The sequence below is a fragment of the Aricia agestis genome, chromosome 2 (genome assembly GCF_905147365.1).
Source record: "Aricia agestis chromosome 2, ilAriAges1.1, whole genome shotgun sequence".
Lineage (NCBI taxonomy): Eukaryota > Metazoa > Arthropoda > Insecta > Lepidoptera > Lycaenidae > Aricia > Aricia agestis.
Genome location: NC_056407.1, coordinates 12,609,962 through 12,628,753, shown reverse-complemented (window position 1 = coordinate 12,628,753; position 18,792 = coordinate 12,609,962). Strand labels below are relative to the sequence as shown.

Sequence of the window (18,792 nt, the reverse complement as noted above, 5' to 3'; positions counted from 1 at the left end):
CAGATTATAATAAAGTGACATTGACAGTAATTTGACAAATGCCATGAAACCAAGTCATATTATGCTACCCGGACAAATTGAGAAGACCCTTTTTTTGATAAAAACACTTAAAGAAAAGGCCCATCATAATTCTACTAGACTATAATTTTATATCGTTCAGCGGACTGAAAAGTTGATGTTATTTAAAATTATATTAAAAAGTTTTACGGGTTTTACGTGGAATATTCAGTTACTTCTTAACAGTATGGTTTAAAAAAAGTTCTATCAATTAATTAAAGATAAACATAGTAAAAAAAGAATAAGTAAATCATGAATTTCTTGTCAATTTTTCTTCTTATTGGAAGCAGTTTGTGTATGGAAAATGATTTCAAAGGGTTTGATGACACTATTTTGTTTGGTATAAATTGGCCCGGTTCGGAAATACTTGGAGATGAAAATAATATACTGGCAGAGGTATGTAAAATCTCAACATTTTTAGGAAATAATATAATAACAACAAAAAGTCACATAGTTTTTGAATTGTATAATATCCATGTGTAATGTGTATCATTGATTATTTTATGTTTCTTAATCAATAGAGCAAGGAAGTAGTGACGGTTACAACAACCAACAAGGAGAAATATAAATGCCATCTACCAGAAGTGCACAAGAAACAGGCATCTAACATTGAAGAGTATGATGGCCCATCCCCAATTATTCTACTGCAACCATTATTCTCTCAAAAGATCTGTTCATACAGACTGGAAACATACTGGAGTTATGAAATGTGCCATGGTCGATACATCAGACAATATCATGAAGAAAGAGAAGGTAATAAAATTATATGTATCAGTTTTAAAAAGGAAATCTTTTGAAAAATTCATTCCTAATTTAAATTTTTTCAGGGAAACAAGTGAAAACACAAGAGTATTTTTTGGGACATTATAATGCTAATAAAGATAAGAAAGAAACAAAAGATGATCAAGAAAAGAAAGCTGTTATAAAGACAACCCAAGTTGAGGGCATGACCCTGCCATGCTTAGAAATTGATATGGATGATGGTAGGTACTAAAGAGCTATTTGTATTAAGTTTGAAGTTATAGTACCACATGATAAAATATAACAATTTCGTTGGTATGATGATTAAAATATGGTTTACTTCAATTAGTGAAAAATCTATTTTTTTTTAAATCTTACTTTTGAGAGCTTTATGGGCCAATTTTTATTAAATTCTTATCAATAAACACCCTTTAACTTACAATTATTACAGGCACAGTCTGTGACTTAAATGGAAAACCCCGGCACACTAAAGTGCTTTATGTTTGCTATGCCCATGGGAAACATGAGGTGTATTCATTTAAAGAGATTTCAACCTGTGCGTATGAGGCCATCATACTATCACCATTACTATGTGAACACCCTCATTTTAAACCAAAGGACAAGAATGAGAATATCATCAACTGTATACCCGTTGACGATGCACCCAAAAAGCCTAGAAGCTTACTAAAACATGAGGTTGAAAGTCTTAAGTTTCAGCAACAAAGCTTAAAACTAGTCAATGAAGTGAGTATAATAATATTAGCATAACCTTTGTACTTAGTATTTGCTCTTATTGCTATTAGTCAAATATAGTACTATATTAAATTAATGCTGCAGATTTAGCAATATTTTTATCAAACATTTTATGACACATTTAGTTTAACCCATCAATCCCCAACCGGCAGCCGGCTGCCACATAACAATTGATAATCTATTGTGTCTGCGATACCCATGATGGAGGTGCTATAGCATGTTTCACTAAACATACATTTCGTTCTGCAGTCTACTTCTAGTAGTGTATTAAATTCTTTATTATAGTAATTTATGTGTAGTTTGAAGTGTATTATTATTAGGCCAATGTGCATGCAGTTTAATATTAACCCGTCGATAGTGGGAAAACTAGACACAATAGATATTCTATTGTGTCTTTTTCACCGGTGAGCGTATGGGGCTTGATGAATTAGTAAATGTTTTTTTAAGTATTGCACCTTAATTATTCATATAATTATTATATAAATTGTTTAGATTTTATTTTACGAATATTATACTGCATTTTATATTCTACGCCATACAGGCTGTTCAAAGTGATTTTACCATGGAAACAACCTTAAACATAGTCACTGTAATGTTAAGCATTTCTAAATCAAACCACATTTTTTTTTTAGTTTTGAATACAGTCTTGTTTTAAATGATGTAAAGAACATAACTCACTACATAATTTTTGTGGGCTGATACACAATCAATGCTTAACAGCATCCATAAGATAACAGTTAAGGTTGGGTTGCACCAGAGGTGTGGTTAAAGTTTAAGTTATGGCCAAAGTTATGGTTATAGTCAAGGCTAATTTAACTTTAATCTTAACTTTTATACGAGATTTATACTCGCGTCTCGTGGCTCGGCTCGCGGCGCGTCTCGCAGCTCGCGTCGAAGCGCGAGTGTAAATGTCGCAGCCGACTGGTTTAAATAGCCGTTCAATCAAACAGCTAGCCCTTTGACTGAACAACGCCATTCTATCACACGGCTTTACGTCGTTTAGCCGACTTGTTGACTACAACGTTCAACACTACAGCTAGACGACGCTTAGCCAACTGGTTTAATGGCAAATTAACTAGGGTGACCATTAGTTTAATATGTAATTTGGGAGAATAGGAAAATTTCTCGGATTAAGTTTAAGGGGTGACCAAAAGTTTAATGCAATAAGTAAAACTGCGCTCGCTCGGCTACCTCTGTGTTGTGGTCTAGGTTCTAACCTAACCTAACCAACTTTTGGATATTCTTGATTATGTTTGTTTTTGTTTTGGCGGGGGGCTGCGCCCCCCCGGCCCCCGCTTCGGTAGGTACAGAGGCACTCCCTAGTAAGTAACTTTCTTTCTTTCCGAAAAACAACCACAAACACCAACAAACACCTGCTAGTTTACGCCAAATTGTAAATAAAACGCACCTAGCGCCGCAGCGGTGCGCGCTGAACTACTTCAATTAGACGGCGGCTTTCGAATCAGCTGTAGTGTTGAACGTTTTGAGCGACTAAAATATTCAATCTAAAAGCTAGACGTGTGATTGAATGGCGTCGTTCAGTCAAAGGGCTAGCTGTTTGATTGAACGGCTATTTTAAACTAGTCGGCTGCGACATAAACAAAAAGCCGCGCCGCGAGACGAGCCGCGAGCTCGAGTTTACACTCAGCAGGGCTCGTGACGCGTCTCGCGGCTCGCCTCGTGGCTCGCCTCGTGGCTCGCGCGCGAGTGTAAATCGAGTATGACGGTTGACCACAGAATTTGATAAAAGATGTTGCTGGTCCGACAAGGTTTTATAAGAACATGGGCGGGGGCGCTGCTGGTAAAGAAGAACTGTCAAAAATGGCGTTTTTGTATGATGACAGCGTTAATTCCTTTTTTCGCCACGTGCATTTATAGCCTTGTCGAGCTCTGTGGTTATGGTTATATATGGCGTCTTGATGGCGTCCATTTTTAACTTTAACCAAAGATTTGACTTTTGCATTGTAGTTAAAGTTATAGTTAAAGTTACAGTTATAGTTAAAGTAAGTTGGTGCCACCCACCCTAAGTAAGTATAACTATGACAGACCAGTTTTTGTTTCTTATAAATTCCAAGGTAAATTAACTCTGAACACGCTGTAGTTTTAGTTGCTTAATTAACAATTGTTGTGTTGCTATATTCAGGATGATCATGTTAGGGATGTCTTAGCCGTGTTGAAAGTTGAAAAAATCGATGAGGTAATTTTTTCATTTATTTTGTTTAATGTTTTAATTGCTATTGTGATGTTTTACATTATTTTTGCTTGGCGATAATGTGCATTTTTATCATAAAAAAATCATTAGTGTTATTAAAAAAATACATAATTTTTTAAACACTATAAGCTATAGCCGAAAGATCTTATACTCGTGAATAAACTGTAAATGTTTATTATACCAAATAGAAAATATTAAATCATTTGTTGTTCAGTGTTTGCTGTTATATCAATTTGATATCTAAAAATACTATTTGAATTTGATCATCAAAACTCTCCAAACAACAGTTCGTACGACTGTCATATCATGCCATTATTTGATATTTCTTTTATCTATTTACAAGAATATTACTCATGAAAAATATATTATATCGCTGGGTATATGTTACAAAAGGGTTTTTTTTAAATTACTTTTTAAAATATCGAATTATGTTCTACAGGATGGGGAAGCGCATTTGAAATTGGAACTGCATCCGTTGTCGGAGGATGTGGATGTAGAGGAGGGTCACCGGTCCACATCGACCACCACATCGGAAAAACCACCACCAATTACTGACGATTCGCCCGTCCGAGCCTTCCTGAACGGAGAGAACTGCTTGAGCGGGGTAACTTTTATACAGGCTGCAATTAAACCTTCCTGCCAAATTTTAATATATTGATCCTTGTTAAAAATAAAAATACACGTATTTTTTCTTTTATAGTCACTCAGTACTAAAATGTTGAAAAATACCTTCCGCAAGTTACCCTAAAAAACACTACAATTAATGGACACGATGCGTCGGCCGCGCGTGCCTCATCCCGCGTCACCCCCTCTCATTCCCCACCGCCGCGAGTGACCGTTCTGCAAGGATTTTAAATGAGATAAAATATGTCATTGAAAAAAAAACAACGCCCAATTTTTTTTTAGTTAAGTGGACCCTCCTAATGATACCTAAGCCCTGGAAAAATTTGGCAGGAAGGTTTAATTGCACCCTGTATTAACACACTTGGAGAGAGCAGGGTAACTTTTATATTTAGGCCCAATTTCACCAACGCCTGTTGCTGTTTGTTAAAATGTCATGTCTTTTCTTTCATTCATACGAAAAACAAAAAACGTAAAATGATAGTAATTTGATTGTTAACTTTAACAGCCGTTGGTGAAATTGGGTCTCAACTCTGACTGCCGCACTCAGAGTGGAACATTAATTACTTAAATGTAATTAATTTAAAATTTTAACATAAGCCTCATACATTATCTGTCAAACTCTTCATTAAATTGAAGGTTAATCATAATTAAATGATCTCTGACCGCCGTACCCAGAGACATTTAATTATGATTAACTTTCAATTTAATGAAGACTTTGACAGATAATGTATGGGGCTTATGCCAAAATTTTGAATTAATTACAATTAAGTAATTAATACAATTAAGTACTAAATGATGCCGCAAGTCCGTTGCGCCTAAAGTCGTGTATAGTGGGGGAGTCGTATATTTTTTTGGCAACAAAAAGTATCCTATGTCCTTTTCCGTCTCTTTAAAATACTTCAAGTATCTTCATACCATTTAAGCGTGACATACTATTATTAGTGAGTGATCATGAGGACATAAACTATGATTTGTATGAAAGTTGTCCCAAAATTTTTTTTTCTTTCTGATAACTTTATTATAGACAAAATATTTGGCTTTAAGGTTAAGCAAGTCTTCACCACTTGATACTTCCCCAATTCAATATTGGTACTTCCTTAAATAATGGTGACCCAAAGCCAATTATTTATGGTCATTGTCACCATAAGGAACATTATTGTATAGTCCATCAAAAAAGTGAAGAAATTAAAAAGTGGCAACATAGTAGTGTCATCCTTTTTTTCTTAGATTGATTTGAAAGGGATGACACTACGATGTTGCCACTTTTTAATTTCTTCACTTTCTTGACAGACTATACAGAAAAACTTTCAGCTTTTATAAATGACTATGATCTAATTGTACGATCGAAGAAATTGATTCATAGGCAGTTGACGGACATACATCGTTTCTCACTTGGTCGGATTGTGTTAATTCAATGTTAGAATGCGACAACGCTTTCAATGAATGAGGGCGGGGACGCTGCAAGTAAAGGAGAACTGTCAAAAACATGTCAAAAATGGCGTTGTTGTATGGTGGCGGCATGGTGGCGGCGTTAGCTCCTTTTTTCGCCATGTTCATTTAAAGCCTTGTCGCACTATAGTCGTAATATCGGCTTGGTTTGACATAACGCGACTAAATTACATAGGTCCGCAATCCGCCTATGAATGAACTTCTCTGATTAGTCAAAAACGAGTGTGATCCCCAGGGCACCGGGTGGTGGAAGTACGAGTTCTGTTACGGCCGGCATGTGGAGCAGTACCACGTGGACCGCACCGGCGAGAAGACCACGCTGCTGCTGGGCAGGTTCCATGAGGACGCCCACATCGCCTGGATCAAGGACAACCGCGGGAAGGCTCCGCAATCCAAAGGTACCGTTCTGATCCTTGCCGAGGCTAACCGCGACCGACAACAATTCAAATAAAATGTCACTTTATGCCATTAAGGGTTTTTTTACGGTTTAACTTAATGCATATTTTGCTTTCAGACAAGCGCACATCAATATCACATTTCTACTCTGACGGCGACTTCTGCGACGAGACTGAAAAGCCGCGCCAGACTGAAGTCAAACTGAAATGCGTGAGGAACTCCTCCACGCCTGCTCAAGTGTCCCTCTACCTGCTGGAGCCCAGGACTTGTCACTACATCCTCGGAGTGGAGTCACCCCTCATTTGTGATATACTCCCCCACGTAGACGAATACGGGCTCGTCAGAACCACGAAGACAGAAGAAACTGAGACCAAAGAAGTGAGCGCAGACGAAGAAACGAAAGCGAAGGATTCAAATATTGGTTTTGATTTGAATTAATAAACTGTTGTTGTATTTTTGGGTTTTTATTTGTCTTTCAGTCTATTACCAGAGCCAGATTTACCTATATTTTTTATGAGTGTAGGCCACTTTAAATCTGGTCGCTGTCGCCCCTAGGCCGCGGCCTATACGGCCTGTTTATAAATCCAGAATTGATTATAAAACTATGCAAAATAGGATAGCATAATATTGTACAGTCCTCTAAATAAGTCAATTTTCTACTTTTTGATGGGGTAATTATTAAATAACCCATCGGTATGGGCAATACCTCAAGGGCCTCAGGGGCCTATTATGAGTTCTTAAATCCATTCACTTTACGTCCTCAAAGTGACTGGCTGTCGCGTAAAGTGAATGGATTTAAGAGCTCATAATAGGCCCCCAGGGCCTCTATCATGATTCATGAGCTCTTAAATCCATGGTCCATCATTTGCCTTTAGAATTTAGATGGTGGCTAGGTGGAGTTCCGAGGATGTCAAGCTGGGTGGAGTTCCGAGGATATCAAGAAGATAATATTATCGTTATGTGGCGAACCTACCAGCTGTCAGCCAGTGGAACCGCCAGAATCATGTCCTCCATAAAGTTGCCATGTGTGAAGTGCCAGGGGATGTTACTGGGAGGGACAAGGGCCAAGGCCTGTCAATTCCACCGACCGGTCTAGGGTTCACACTTTAATTTCGTCCGCCCTTAGGGGTCGAATTTCTAAAAATCCCTTCTTATCGTGGTTAGGTTGAACGATGATTCCACTTGCATGTCATTCAGGACAAAGCAATTTATATAACCTACGAATAATAAAAACTTAAGGAAGAGTAACAGTGTCAAAAATTTGTTCCACGAGTCTAAAAATGAGACCCGAATATATGCAGACTTTATGCGTGTATTCGGTTGTGTACCGAATACATGCATATATTTATATTTTGTGTATATTTTATAAAAGTGACAATTATATACGTTTCCTTAGTTTTAATTATTGGTACTTGGCTTGGTAGTATATATAACTGTACTAGTTTCATAGTTAGTAATTTAGGCTATTGTAAGTAAGAACTTAGAAAGGATGATGAAATAAAAGCAAACATTTAACTTGACATTTATTTACATTTATATCAACAAAACGGGTGTTGTATAAAACAGTTTTACAATAATTATTTTACCCATTTAATATCTACTCAATACGGTGCCTCGATTTGCGTGAAAATAATTTCTGTAATTTGTTTTTTATACTGAGGAAGTCGAAAAATTGAGTAATTTCATCCATTCTTTGGCTCAACTAAAACTTATCACTCAATTTGTGACTTCGAATGTAGAAATCGTGACTCTAACATTTCATTCAAGTAGAAAACAATAGTGGTTCTAGTGACAATGTGGTTAGTAGCCAAAGTAACAATTTCAGATTGAATCCTTTTTATTTGTTTACTTAGGTTAAAAAGTACCGATCACAATTTTTCTTGGATAACTCTAATCTTGGATGATCCAGCAATTTTTTTATAATATTATCAATGCAGCTTAACGCTACGCCAGTTAATGCAATGTTAGAACTACGCCGAAGTTAAAACGACGCAACGTAGCCAGACGTAGCAAAGGCCGTATGCCAAACTACGCCGTAGTCCTTGCGTCGTAGCCAGGCGTAGCACGGACCGTGCGGGCAACTACGCCGTAGTCCTCGCTTCTAACTATGCGTCGTAGCCAGGCGTAGCGCAGGACGTGCGAGCAACTACGCCGTAGTCCTTGCGTCAAAAACGACGTAGCGACACGCTCGTGGGCCGCGACAACTACGGCGTAGTCCACAACACCGCTCAACTTTTTATTTTAACATGCTTTTTAATCACATTGTCAAACCAATTTAAACAATCTAGCGATCTTATTCAACGCCGATCAGTAACATTTAAAAATTAAGTAGTCCAAACTTTTTACGGTATCTAACATCCTAAATCAGGATTCGTTTAATATGAGAGTCAACAGCGATCACTTTATTATTAAACGATTTCGTCCATATAAAAATATTTGTCCTTCATGTAGGTAAACGTCGTCACTACGTCGGTGTAAAAACTAGTTTACTGTTTCTATGCAAAAGCTAAATTACATACATCCAATAGCGAAAAATTAAAGAGTAAATGGCGAGGACTTTATTAGATCATGAAAATATAATAATAGAGAGTTACCTCTATTTTAAAACGGCATAGATGGTGAACAAGAAATAAAGCAGCCGCTTTCTATGGCCAATATAGCTTCCTATTTAGTGTTATAGAGAAAAAAATCGAACTCTACAAAGGCCATCTCAATATTTTCATGATCTAAGAGCTCAGCCTGAAGTTGGTGAAATTCTCAGTTTGATCTACGCGGTGAGTTCATTTACTAGCACTTACTTTATTAAATAAACAGTTACAACAACGATGTCTCATTCAAGTTAATGAAAAATAAAATTGTAAGATAAAATATCTTATATTAAATTTCTTTATTTATCTACATCACACATATAAACAGACAGCTTAAATCGATCGTGTCCAGGATTTATACTCACAATTTCAAAATTCAAATGAATACAGGAGTTTTATTAGTGTCTATAAGAATTTAGACTCGGCTGGGGCACTGCCGTGTCCCCCCCCAGATTATTAAAGATTTAATAGATCAGTTAAGGCGAAGTTCTTTTGCCATTTTGCCACAATACTTTTTAGTACATTAGAGTGCTACTTCAAGGTTTAACAATTTCCATTATTAAACTAAAGTAGCACTGGCTATACACTGATACACGAAAACAGTACATTGTAAATAAACATCCCCGTTTACAGATAATTTATTTATATACTTACAAACTAAATATAATAAAAATTTGTTTCATTATCCAAAATTTCCAACTGCAATTTAGGGAAAAAATTAAAAAAAACAGTAATATGTTCATAACTTTTGTTGATTTCACTTCAAAAACGATAAAATTAACTAATATTTTGTGTACTCTACAATAGATTTGTAATAAATAAAACTTAATACACAACTAAATTTATAAGTTACGAACGTTGTATCTATCAGTTCTTTATCTAATTAATAAACGATGAAAGACAAAGGAAATAAACATTTAAATGGGTTAAGTGATGACGTACACTAGTAGGAATTTAAAGTTAACTATACCCCTCTTGAGCTATGTTTGTCAACAGTTCATTACCTAATAATATAAGCTTCGAAAAATTAATTAATCGATTAAGTAATACTTAATTATAACTATAAGTAAATATTTGTTACTCTTTATGCAATAAAGATACTCAGAATGAAGCTATAATAAATCTTAAAGAAAACAACAATTTAATATACTTAACAAAGGAGTGACACATGACATAGTAAACGTTGACATACGAAGTTGAATGTCGTAGATACTTACGAAAAAACTTAATCTACATTTTAAATACTTAAATCTAACAAAAGATTTTGACTACGGTCAATGTTCGATGTTCCAACAAAAGCACAAACTACAAAAGACATTCGTCATTTCATACATATACAAACGAAAATTTACCATCTTTGAATGTTTACCTATAGGTAAGTATATTTAAAATTATATACTAATGAAGTAGGTTTTAAATATTTGGTAAAGTGCACCAGAAACTTCACGCAGAAAAATATTACGTTATACCTATTAAGTACATTTGTTACGACAGCAAAAACAATTACACTGACAATGTTGACTGACACATTGAGATCGTAAACTAATTTACATCACAACAATTACTGTTCGTAATGGCCACATTTTTGGTAACGAAAAATTTCTAACACTGTATACAAAATACTATTTCACTGCGACTCTAGCTTACAATTTACATAAGTAAAGGTAGTTCGACACTTCGAACGTCGGGAGTCGCCTTAAATCATAATATGACACTTCAAAACTTGCTCTTTGGCGTTCGAAATTCAAAAGCGCTCAGAAGCGCCTAAAATAAAAAAAAAACAACGATTTTGGGGAATACTTTGGAAACGTTAAATCCTTTGACACAAACCTTAGCCTTAAACTTATATAACAACTGTGCACGTGGACTCGCATCTCTTACGAACTATTCAGTACGAGTGCACCGAACATCACAACAACGTAGCCCGTCACTAGTACGGCCGGGACAGTTCCCTGGAACGTTTCAATTGAACTTTGAGTCTCTTTGTACCTATCTGAAAGCCGTTCATGGCTTGTATGGCGGCCTGCGCGGAGGCGGCGTTGTCGTAGGAGACGAAACCGAAACACTTTGACAGGTTGGTCTGCTTGTCTATGAACACCTTGGCGGAGATGACGTGGCCGAACGGCAGGAACGTGGACGCCAGGTCCGTGTCCGTGAACTCCTGCGGCAGGTGGTAGATGAACAGGTTCCCGCCCTCGGGACCTAGAATTCAAAGATATAGGTTGTGTAGTTTGAGTTAGAGTTAGTTAACCCAAATAATAAATCTTGGTTATTGTTGATCGCAGCATTTGAAAAGCAAATTGTTTCGGAGACTAAGTTGAATTTTGAAATTTTCGTTCGTAGCCTTCTCTATAATATGAAAGGGAGAACAATATACTATTTATACGAGGTTTATTCATCACAGCAAATTTATCGCCACTCATGGAAACCCAAAGGGCAGCCGCGACATAACACAGAACCCCCGACTTCAAAAAGACTACCTACACGTCCTTTCAAAGCTCTCCATCAACTCTTAAAGTGACGACTCTTTATCCATACAGGCGCGGTCGCAGCCTGAAATTGGGGAGGGGGGGGGGGGGTCACTCACTAATCACTACACTATTTTTTTTATCTGTGCCCTCGGACGGATCTGGGTTGACAGCTGTCTAAGGTCTAAGGACGCAGTGGTGGTTAGGGGATAGCTAGAAATTTCCTTTTATTATTTGGTAAGATTGAAGAGAAGGTAGAGATTTCGAATTTGTACTTAGATTTTGGGGGGGGTCATGTCCCCTGTGACCCCCCCCCTTCGGACCGCGCCTGTATCCATACTAATATTAAAAGCGAAAGTATGCCTGTCTGTCTGTTACCTCTTCACGTCCAAACCGCTGAACCGATTTCCTGAAATTTGGTATGGGGATACTTTGAGTCCTGCAAAAGGACATATAAATGCTTTATATCCAGGAAAAATGTACGGTTCCCGCGCGATAAACTAATTTTGGTGCAACGGAGTTGCGGGCGTCATCTAGTAATAATATAAGACTCATACCCAAGACCCAAGATCGGGATGGTTGGCGCTCATTGGGGGAGGCCCACGTTCAGCAGTTGAGGGCAATAGGCTGATGATGATGAAGACTCATCATATTATTTACCTTCAACCTGTTTCCCCGCCGCCGCAGCGGCCGCCGAGCCGAGCACCGAACCGAGCGGCGCGGCCGCGAACGCCGTGCCGAACTGCGTCGCGTACGCCGAGCCTAGCTGCTCCGCCGTAGACCCTGGAAATTGTAGTAGAAACTATAGAATAAGACATACTTGGAATGTTGTAGTAGATCATAAGCTATTGTAGTCATAGGACTTCGGTTAAAGTCGGATGGCGCTGTAACGGATAAAGATTCACGGACAGTCTTGATTGGATGACTCGAAAAGCGGTGTAAAATTGCTTAAAGATACATTTAGATCAGGTTTAAAGTTAAGTAACCTAATTATTACAACGTTATATCTTTCTCATTATAAGGGTTAACTTTAATCTAGATTTCAGACCTGCACAAGTGGGCCTTAACAGGACTTAAGGTACAATTCCGTGCATCGCGACAGCCGTAAGCCGCGCGCGGCCTACGAGTTACGACTGTCGTGAGCCGCGCGCGGCTACTTTGACTGGCGCGCGCGGCCAACGACAGTCGTAGGTCGCGCGCGGCTTACGACTGTCGCGATGCACGGAATTGTACCTTAAGCTAAAAGAATAAACAACTAACAATTATTTAGGTTAACTTGAACAAAAACTACCAGAACCCAGAATATATTATGTTTATATGCCCGTAAAATATGGAAAGTCGCCATTCTTAAACGAAACACAAATTACGTTAAAGACCATTAACAGCGACCACACAATCGTCGCAGAGTCGCAACAAAAACGCCGGGAAAGTTCCCAACAATGGCGGAATAATTTTATCGTGGCTTATCGGCGTCATGTGAATCTAGTTCATTTTTATAATAGCTTACGACATCTGGTTATGAAATGTTACTCTCCGAGGAAAACTCTATCTAGACCGGGTTAAGAATATCGAAACACGATTACTTCATACGAGTTCACACAAACATTATGCGCGTCTACCTGCATCTTTATTATCCATCTTTATATTATTATTGTAATTAGATACCTACAGTTATCATCTATATAGATAATTGTTGTTTCTTAACTTTTCTGCTCATATTTAAATAACTACGTAAGTCTGTTAGTAAGTGGAAATGTCACTTAGGTTGGGTTGCACCAACTAACTTTAACTATAACTGTAACTACAATGCAAAATGTCAAATCTTTGGTTAAAGTTAAAAATGGACGACATCAAGACGCTATATTTAACCATAAGCATAGAGCTCGACACGGTTTTAAATGCACGTGGCGAAACAAGGAACTAACGCTGTCATCATACAAAAACGCTATTTTTGACAGTTCTCCTTTACCAGCAGCGCCCCCGCTCACGTTCATTTATAATCTTGTTGGACCAGCTGTCATCTGTCAATTTCTCCGGTCAAAGGTAAGGTTAAAGTTAAAGTTAAAATTATCCTTAACTATAACCATAACTTTAACTTTAACCACGCCTCTGGTGTAACCCAACCTTAAAGTATATTGCTGCTGCTGGGTTTTAATTTGGGAGAAATAGTAAAAAGTGTTTGAATTATTAAGTGTAGATTTCAAATAAAAAGTTTTCTATTCTACTTGTATAAACCTTCATAATAATGCATTATAATAATACATAAAAAAATTCATATGCGCATATAATCTACATTACGAAAAATTGAAACATTATACATTCATAAAACTCTACAAACTAAATTTGATATTAAATTACTTTAAATACAATAACATATTATCATGCTTCATACAGTTTCAAAACTATGTAGGTATACGCTAATTAGAACTGAAAAAGCGGTAAACATTGAACAAAGATAGAGTTTCGTAGCTAGCAACACATTTATAAATTATGTCAAGCCATGTAGTGATGTTATAATTTAACACGAGCACCCTCATGCAGAAAAACAGCGCAACAAGACTTTAATTAAAAGGAAAACGCGCGCTTCAATTATTTGGAGTTCGTTTAGTTTAGAATATTCCCTGTGACTACTGTAAATAAAACTACTATAAATTTCGCACACACAAACACCCATAGACAGATAAAAATTTCCTCAAACATTTTGTTGCTATATTTACTTCATTATTGACTTATCCTCATACAAATGGAATTTATTTTGGTATCTACACTTTATTCGACGTGTAGTTTACATATTATATCTTTGGTTGTGTCAGAATTAATATTATATAATATATTCTCTATATTAAGTACTTACCTACTTACAATTATTACGTAGTTTGTAATTTTAAAGTTAATATTTGTCTAGCAATAAAATTGTCATGCCGCATGCTCAGAAGCTTTAAAACTTAGTTCGTATGTTTTGAAATTTAAAGACGAACAAAGAGTCCAAACCGAAGATTTGTTGATATGCTCTGCCTTAACATTAGAAACAAGTATTATTGTAATTACAGTATTATATTCACGAAAGACATGAATAATATGTACATAACGAAAACAAGCACAATTAAATTGTTTTTAAGCACAACTTCGATGGTTACAAATCGTCAGACTAGTGCACTATCTGTGAGCTAATTATTTCACACATTATTAAAAATATACTCCAAAGAAGTAGGTACCTAGGTACAATTATTTACGGTATGTTTACACGCTTACACTATTTACAATTCTCGACACACGTTTGAAGCGCGTCGAAACCTCGTCATGTAAACATAGCCTTAACCTGTATCCGCTTAAATCTACACGCGTTACGTCATTAAACTTTCCAAATTACCGTCTACTCACATATAGAATTCATAACTCACAGACAGTGCACCGCGCACGCAACAAATTAATATTACCACAGAGACATCTCGCAAACGACTAATATTATTAATGACCACAAATAAAATCATTCCATTACACACGTCGCAGACTCTTTACCTGTTATATTAGTCTTTCCGAGAAGACCTGGAGTGTGAAAAATGTTCATCGTTAATATACTTTTTTACTCTCAAGGTATTAAAGCCCAATCTGAAAGAGGAAAGTTTCAGGACAAAAAAGATCGTTACGTTTTTCCGCGGCCGACTTACGTGGCTACATTCCAATTAGAGATTTGGACAGGTAAAGCAATTAAAGCGGAATTTATAGAACCTTAATTGCCCCCGGAGAATGAATTCCGGGTCCGGGCCGGCCGGGATCCGCCAGGGATCCGGCAGAAATGTCAATTATACGCTGCCGGATACTCAGCTCAGACATTTTACTCCTGTGATTAATTCATTAACACTACTTTTGTGAGCTGATCATGCCCAGTCAGCGAATGAAACTAGACAATTTTCTTGCTCAAAATATTATCTGAATGGGTTTTCTGCACTAGTTTTAGATTTAGATACTCTATTCTAGTTTTAGATTATCAAAAATGGACTAGTCACTATGAGTAACATTATTTTCCAATACTTCTGCCATAGCAGTAATTTTTCAGTTTGTATCGACTGTGACTTGAATATCCTCCGATATGACGCCAAGGCTCAAGCACATGGACGTGCGATTGACACCACATGTTTGATTTAATGACCTGTCACTCACATGGTTCCAATTGGGGATATTCTACCGGCGATGTAGATTATAGTTGTAATATGTATAAAACTATAAACTAACTATAATTTGTCTCCTTATAATAATTGTACTAAAATTAACCAACAGCTTTACTGCCTATGTAGATACATTAAGGCAGAAAAATCGCCATACTCGAAGAAATAATACATTCCTTTATAGGAATGCTGTTATCAGCAACTTGCATATTGTGGGGAAACATTTTAGTTTGCTGCCTAAAATATGTATTTCCGCAGTAGATCATACGCCAATAATAAAGCAGTTGATTGATTTTGCTACATCTGACGTTCTATACCTATTTCTATAACTGCTTCTTTCATCGGTTCTTACAAAATGATGGTACAGTTGGCCAACAAACTTACACAACTGCGGCGCGGCACTCTGGGGAGCCGCGGCGGGCGCCTGCGTGACCACAGGCTGGGTCATGGCTGCCAGGGCTGCCAAGTTCTGCACCGACACTGGTGCCAGCAGCCCGCCCAGCTGCTCCGCCGCCCCGCCGCCCATCCCGCCCACGCCACCCACCGCGCCGCCGCTCAGCCCTGCGCCATTGAAACCGATATCCTGATAGTTAACACCTAGGGGAAAGGATAACGGAAAAAAATGAACAAAAAAAAAAAACAAAAATAATAGTAAAACATAAAATATAAAAATAACAAATTAAATTATACCAACTAAATTAAACCAGTTAAACTTAAAACAAACGCGCATTGAAATTACATGAGAACTGTTTGATACGAGCAGATAAACATTTAAGAGCGTGCATTGAATTTAAAACACAATAATTTACATTGCTGTTTTCAAATTGAGTCGCTAATTGGAAAGTTACCAAAAACAAAGAAAAGGTCAAACGAGAGACGATCGCATTACTCGAACAATGTATAAACTAGCACTTGACGTCATAATTCATATTAATATGCTTGTGATGGAATGACTCAAATATTGTGCTTTTTGATAGAAGTTAGAAAACTTTTCATAACAATATATTCTGTCCTTTTTTTTTTGAATAGTATAGATAGTGACAGCCTAGATTTAAAGAGCACCTAAGTTGCGATGCAAAGTTAGGTAAATGGTTTCAAAATAATTTGCTAAACGTGTCTAATTCTGATGATTAATTAGACAAAAAGCTGGTTCCTAATTAGGCACCAAGTCATTACAATAGGTGTTGTAATTTGTAATACAATACAAATTACAATTTACAATTACTAGGTAAACGTTCGACAATACATTTCAACAATCTACAGGTTTATTTGTTGTACATTTAAATGTAGTTTTTGTGTTGCATTATTGAACGATACGTATGCATTTATGGACCTATGTTTAGTTGAATAATTAGTTTGAAACATTCTAATAATAACATTTTGTTATGTTAAATAAAATATTAATAGTGAGTAAAAATAATGTACAAGTACAAGTAAATTGTAAACATTAATGAGAATATAAGACAACTGTCAACTGCTAATATATAAAAATCGGCCAAGTGCGAGTCGGACTTGCTCACGAAGGGTTCCGTACCGTTATAGAGCAAAAATACGCCAAAAATTGCGTTTTTTGTATGGAAGCTCCTCTTAACTTTTTATTTTATTTTAGTATTATTATTTATTATTAAAGTATAATTATAATAAAGGATTTCGTGAAAATTTTAAGTGCCTAGCTGTTACCATTATTGATTACAACAAAAAATCACGTTTCTTATACGGGAGCCCCCCTTAAATATTATTTTTATTTTGTTTTTAGTATTTGTTTTTATAATGGCAACAGATATACACAATCTGTGAAAATTTCAGAAGTGTAACTATAGCGGTACTTGAGACAGACAGACAGACCGACGGACAGACGGACAGACAACGAAGTCTTAGTAATAGGGTCTCGTTTTTACCCTTTGGGCACGGAATCCTAAAAATAGGAACCACAAGACCAAAACGACAACAACCCAACACACTTCGACGTATCATTATAAACTGGTATAAAACAATTGCCTCAAATAAAGATAATGAAATTGCTCACACTAAAGTCATAATTACTAATCAGCATTCAGCGTAAAACGTTTTTAATTAAGGACCGTGCGTAAATTAGTTCAATTGTTTCTCTTGAGGACAACGGGGAGTGTATCGTAAGGAGGTTAGGATTTATTGCCTGAGAAAATTCTAATAACGCCCCTCCGAGATTTGCGACGTTCTTCGCTTGTATTGTGTCTTTTATTACGCAAAGCCTTATTGGTTTTTCTAGGTCGCCTCTAAATACTGCTTAGATAACTTTGTTTTCGAATGAAAGACCAGAATAGAGGGAAAATCTAGCCATGGCGTGAAAATACGATCTATACAATTTCAGTCTTTTACAGAATACTAGGATTTAAGTATGACGATTGACAACCACAACCAGCAATGAAAGCGCGCAAAGTGCAATAGTATTCTAGCTTATACTATAACATTTTTTAGTTTAAAATACACCTTGCTTAAGTTACAAATGACAATATTACCTTGCAACAACGTTGAGCCTTGGTTCTGCAGTAGCTGCTGTTGCAACCCAACCGCCTGCAGTTGCTGCAACAGTTGCAGTTGCGTGGCCGGCGAGAGCGCGGCCTCCGAGGCCAGGTACGCGGCTGGCGCGACCGGCGTCGTCAGTCCCCACAGGCTCGCCTGCATCGCCTGCATCTTCTTCTGCTCCTTCTCCTTCTGCGTGTCCGCGAACTTCACCACGAGCGGCGCAGAACAACCCTCCATCGTTTGACTGTGGTGTAGCGCCTGGAACGTGTCATGCAAGAGGAATTAATCTTCTTTATCGTTCATGTAACTTAAACTGATTTATAGGATTTTTGTGATAACTAATAAAATAAAAGAGTGGTAGTCGGTAGAATTTTGCAGCCACCGGTGTCCCTGTTATTAAATATTGGTTATGCATATGTTATGCTCATTTAGGGTGAAGCCAAACGAGCGTAATTTGTGAGTTGTGATTCGCAGAATTTCGGCTGGCAGAAATTCTGCTGCATTCAGTTTCATAGAAAATTCCTACTTCATTCACACGAGCGTAATTTTGTGAGTCATGATTCGTATGAAAAAAATATTTACGCGACCAAAATTCTGCGACTCACAAGTCTCACAAAATTACGCTCGTTTGGCCTCACCCTTGTGTTATTTTCTTATATTTTGTATATATTTAAAGAAATTACTCTATAACGGTTGTATCCGAACCACACTACAACAACCACACACAAGAACATAATAATAAACCGTATGCATAATGCAACAAACACATTCAATAAGCAACATCTAAATGCACGACAAACCCAACGGAGCGATGACGCAATCGTCTTTTGTTA

The 18,792-nt window shown here is 37.1% G+C and overlaps 2 protein-coding genes and 1 long non-coding RNA gene across 12 annotated transcripts in view; 1 reads left to right on the top strand and 2 right to left on the bottom strand.

Annotated features, from left to right (window-relative positions):
• The first annotated feature begins 225 nt into the window (after positions 1–225).
• On the top strand, positions 226–6,687 carry LOC121739756 (endoplasmic reticulum lectin 1). Of its 2 annotated transcripts, XM_042132308.1 has the most exons (8): positions 226–453; positions 579–810; positions 885–1,040; positions 1,250–1,542; positions 3,695–3,748; positions 4,203–4,367; positions 6,072–6,234; positions 6,351–6,687. In XM_042132308.1, the coding sequence occupies exons 1-8, from the start codon at positions 310–312 to the stop codon at positions 6,668–6,670; spliced, it is 1,527 nt and encodes a 508-aa protein (XP_041988242.1). In that variant the 5' UTR covers positions 226–309; the 3' UTR covers positions 6,671–6,687. The 2 variants fall into 2 exon arrangements, with proteins under 2 accessions (XP_041988242.1, XP_041988243.1); XM_042132309.1 differs by lacking the exon at positions 3,695–3,748.
• LOC121739757 lies at positions 2,179–6,342 on the bottom strand. Its single transcript, XR_006037491.1, has 3 exons — positions 6,329–6,342; positions 3,418–3,430; positions 2,179–2,224 (listed from the first exon to the last, which is right to left on the bottom strand). It is a non-coding gene; the product is annotated as an uncharacterized LOC121739757 (long non-coding RNA).
• A 1,055-nt stretch (positions 6,688–7,742) lies between the features above and the next one.
• Positions 7,743–18,792, bottom strand: part of LOC121740021 (CUGBP Elav-like family member 1) — a 364,655-nt gene continuing 353,605 nt past the window's right edge. For 6 of the 9 annotated variants that reach the window (XM_042132700.1, XM_042132703.1, XM_042132702.1 and 3 more), the window contains 5 exons: positions 17,953–18,217; positions 15,839–16,051; positions 14,808–14,834; positions 11,949–12,071; positions 7,743–11,022 (listed from right to left, as the gene is read on the bottom strand). In XM_042132700.1, the coding sequence (XP_041988634.1) occupies positions 10,751–11,022; positions 11,949–12,071; positions 14,808–14,834; positions 15,839–16,051; positions 17,953–18,217 (900 nt within the window). In that variant the 3' untranslated portion in view covers positions 7,743–10,750. The remainder of the gene's footprint in view (positions 11,023–11,948; positions 12,072–14,807; positions 14,835–15,838; positions 16,052–17,952; positions 18,218–18,792) is intronic. The other 3 variants (XM_042132696.1, XM_042132699.1, XM_042132697.1) reach the window with 2 other exon arrangements.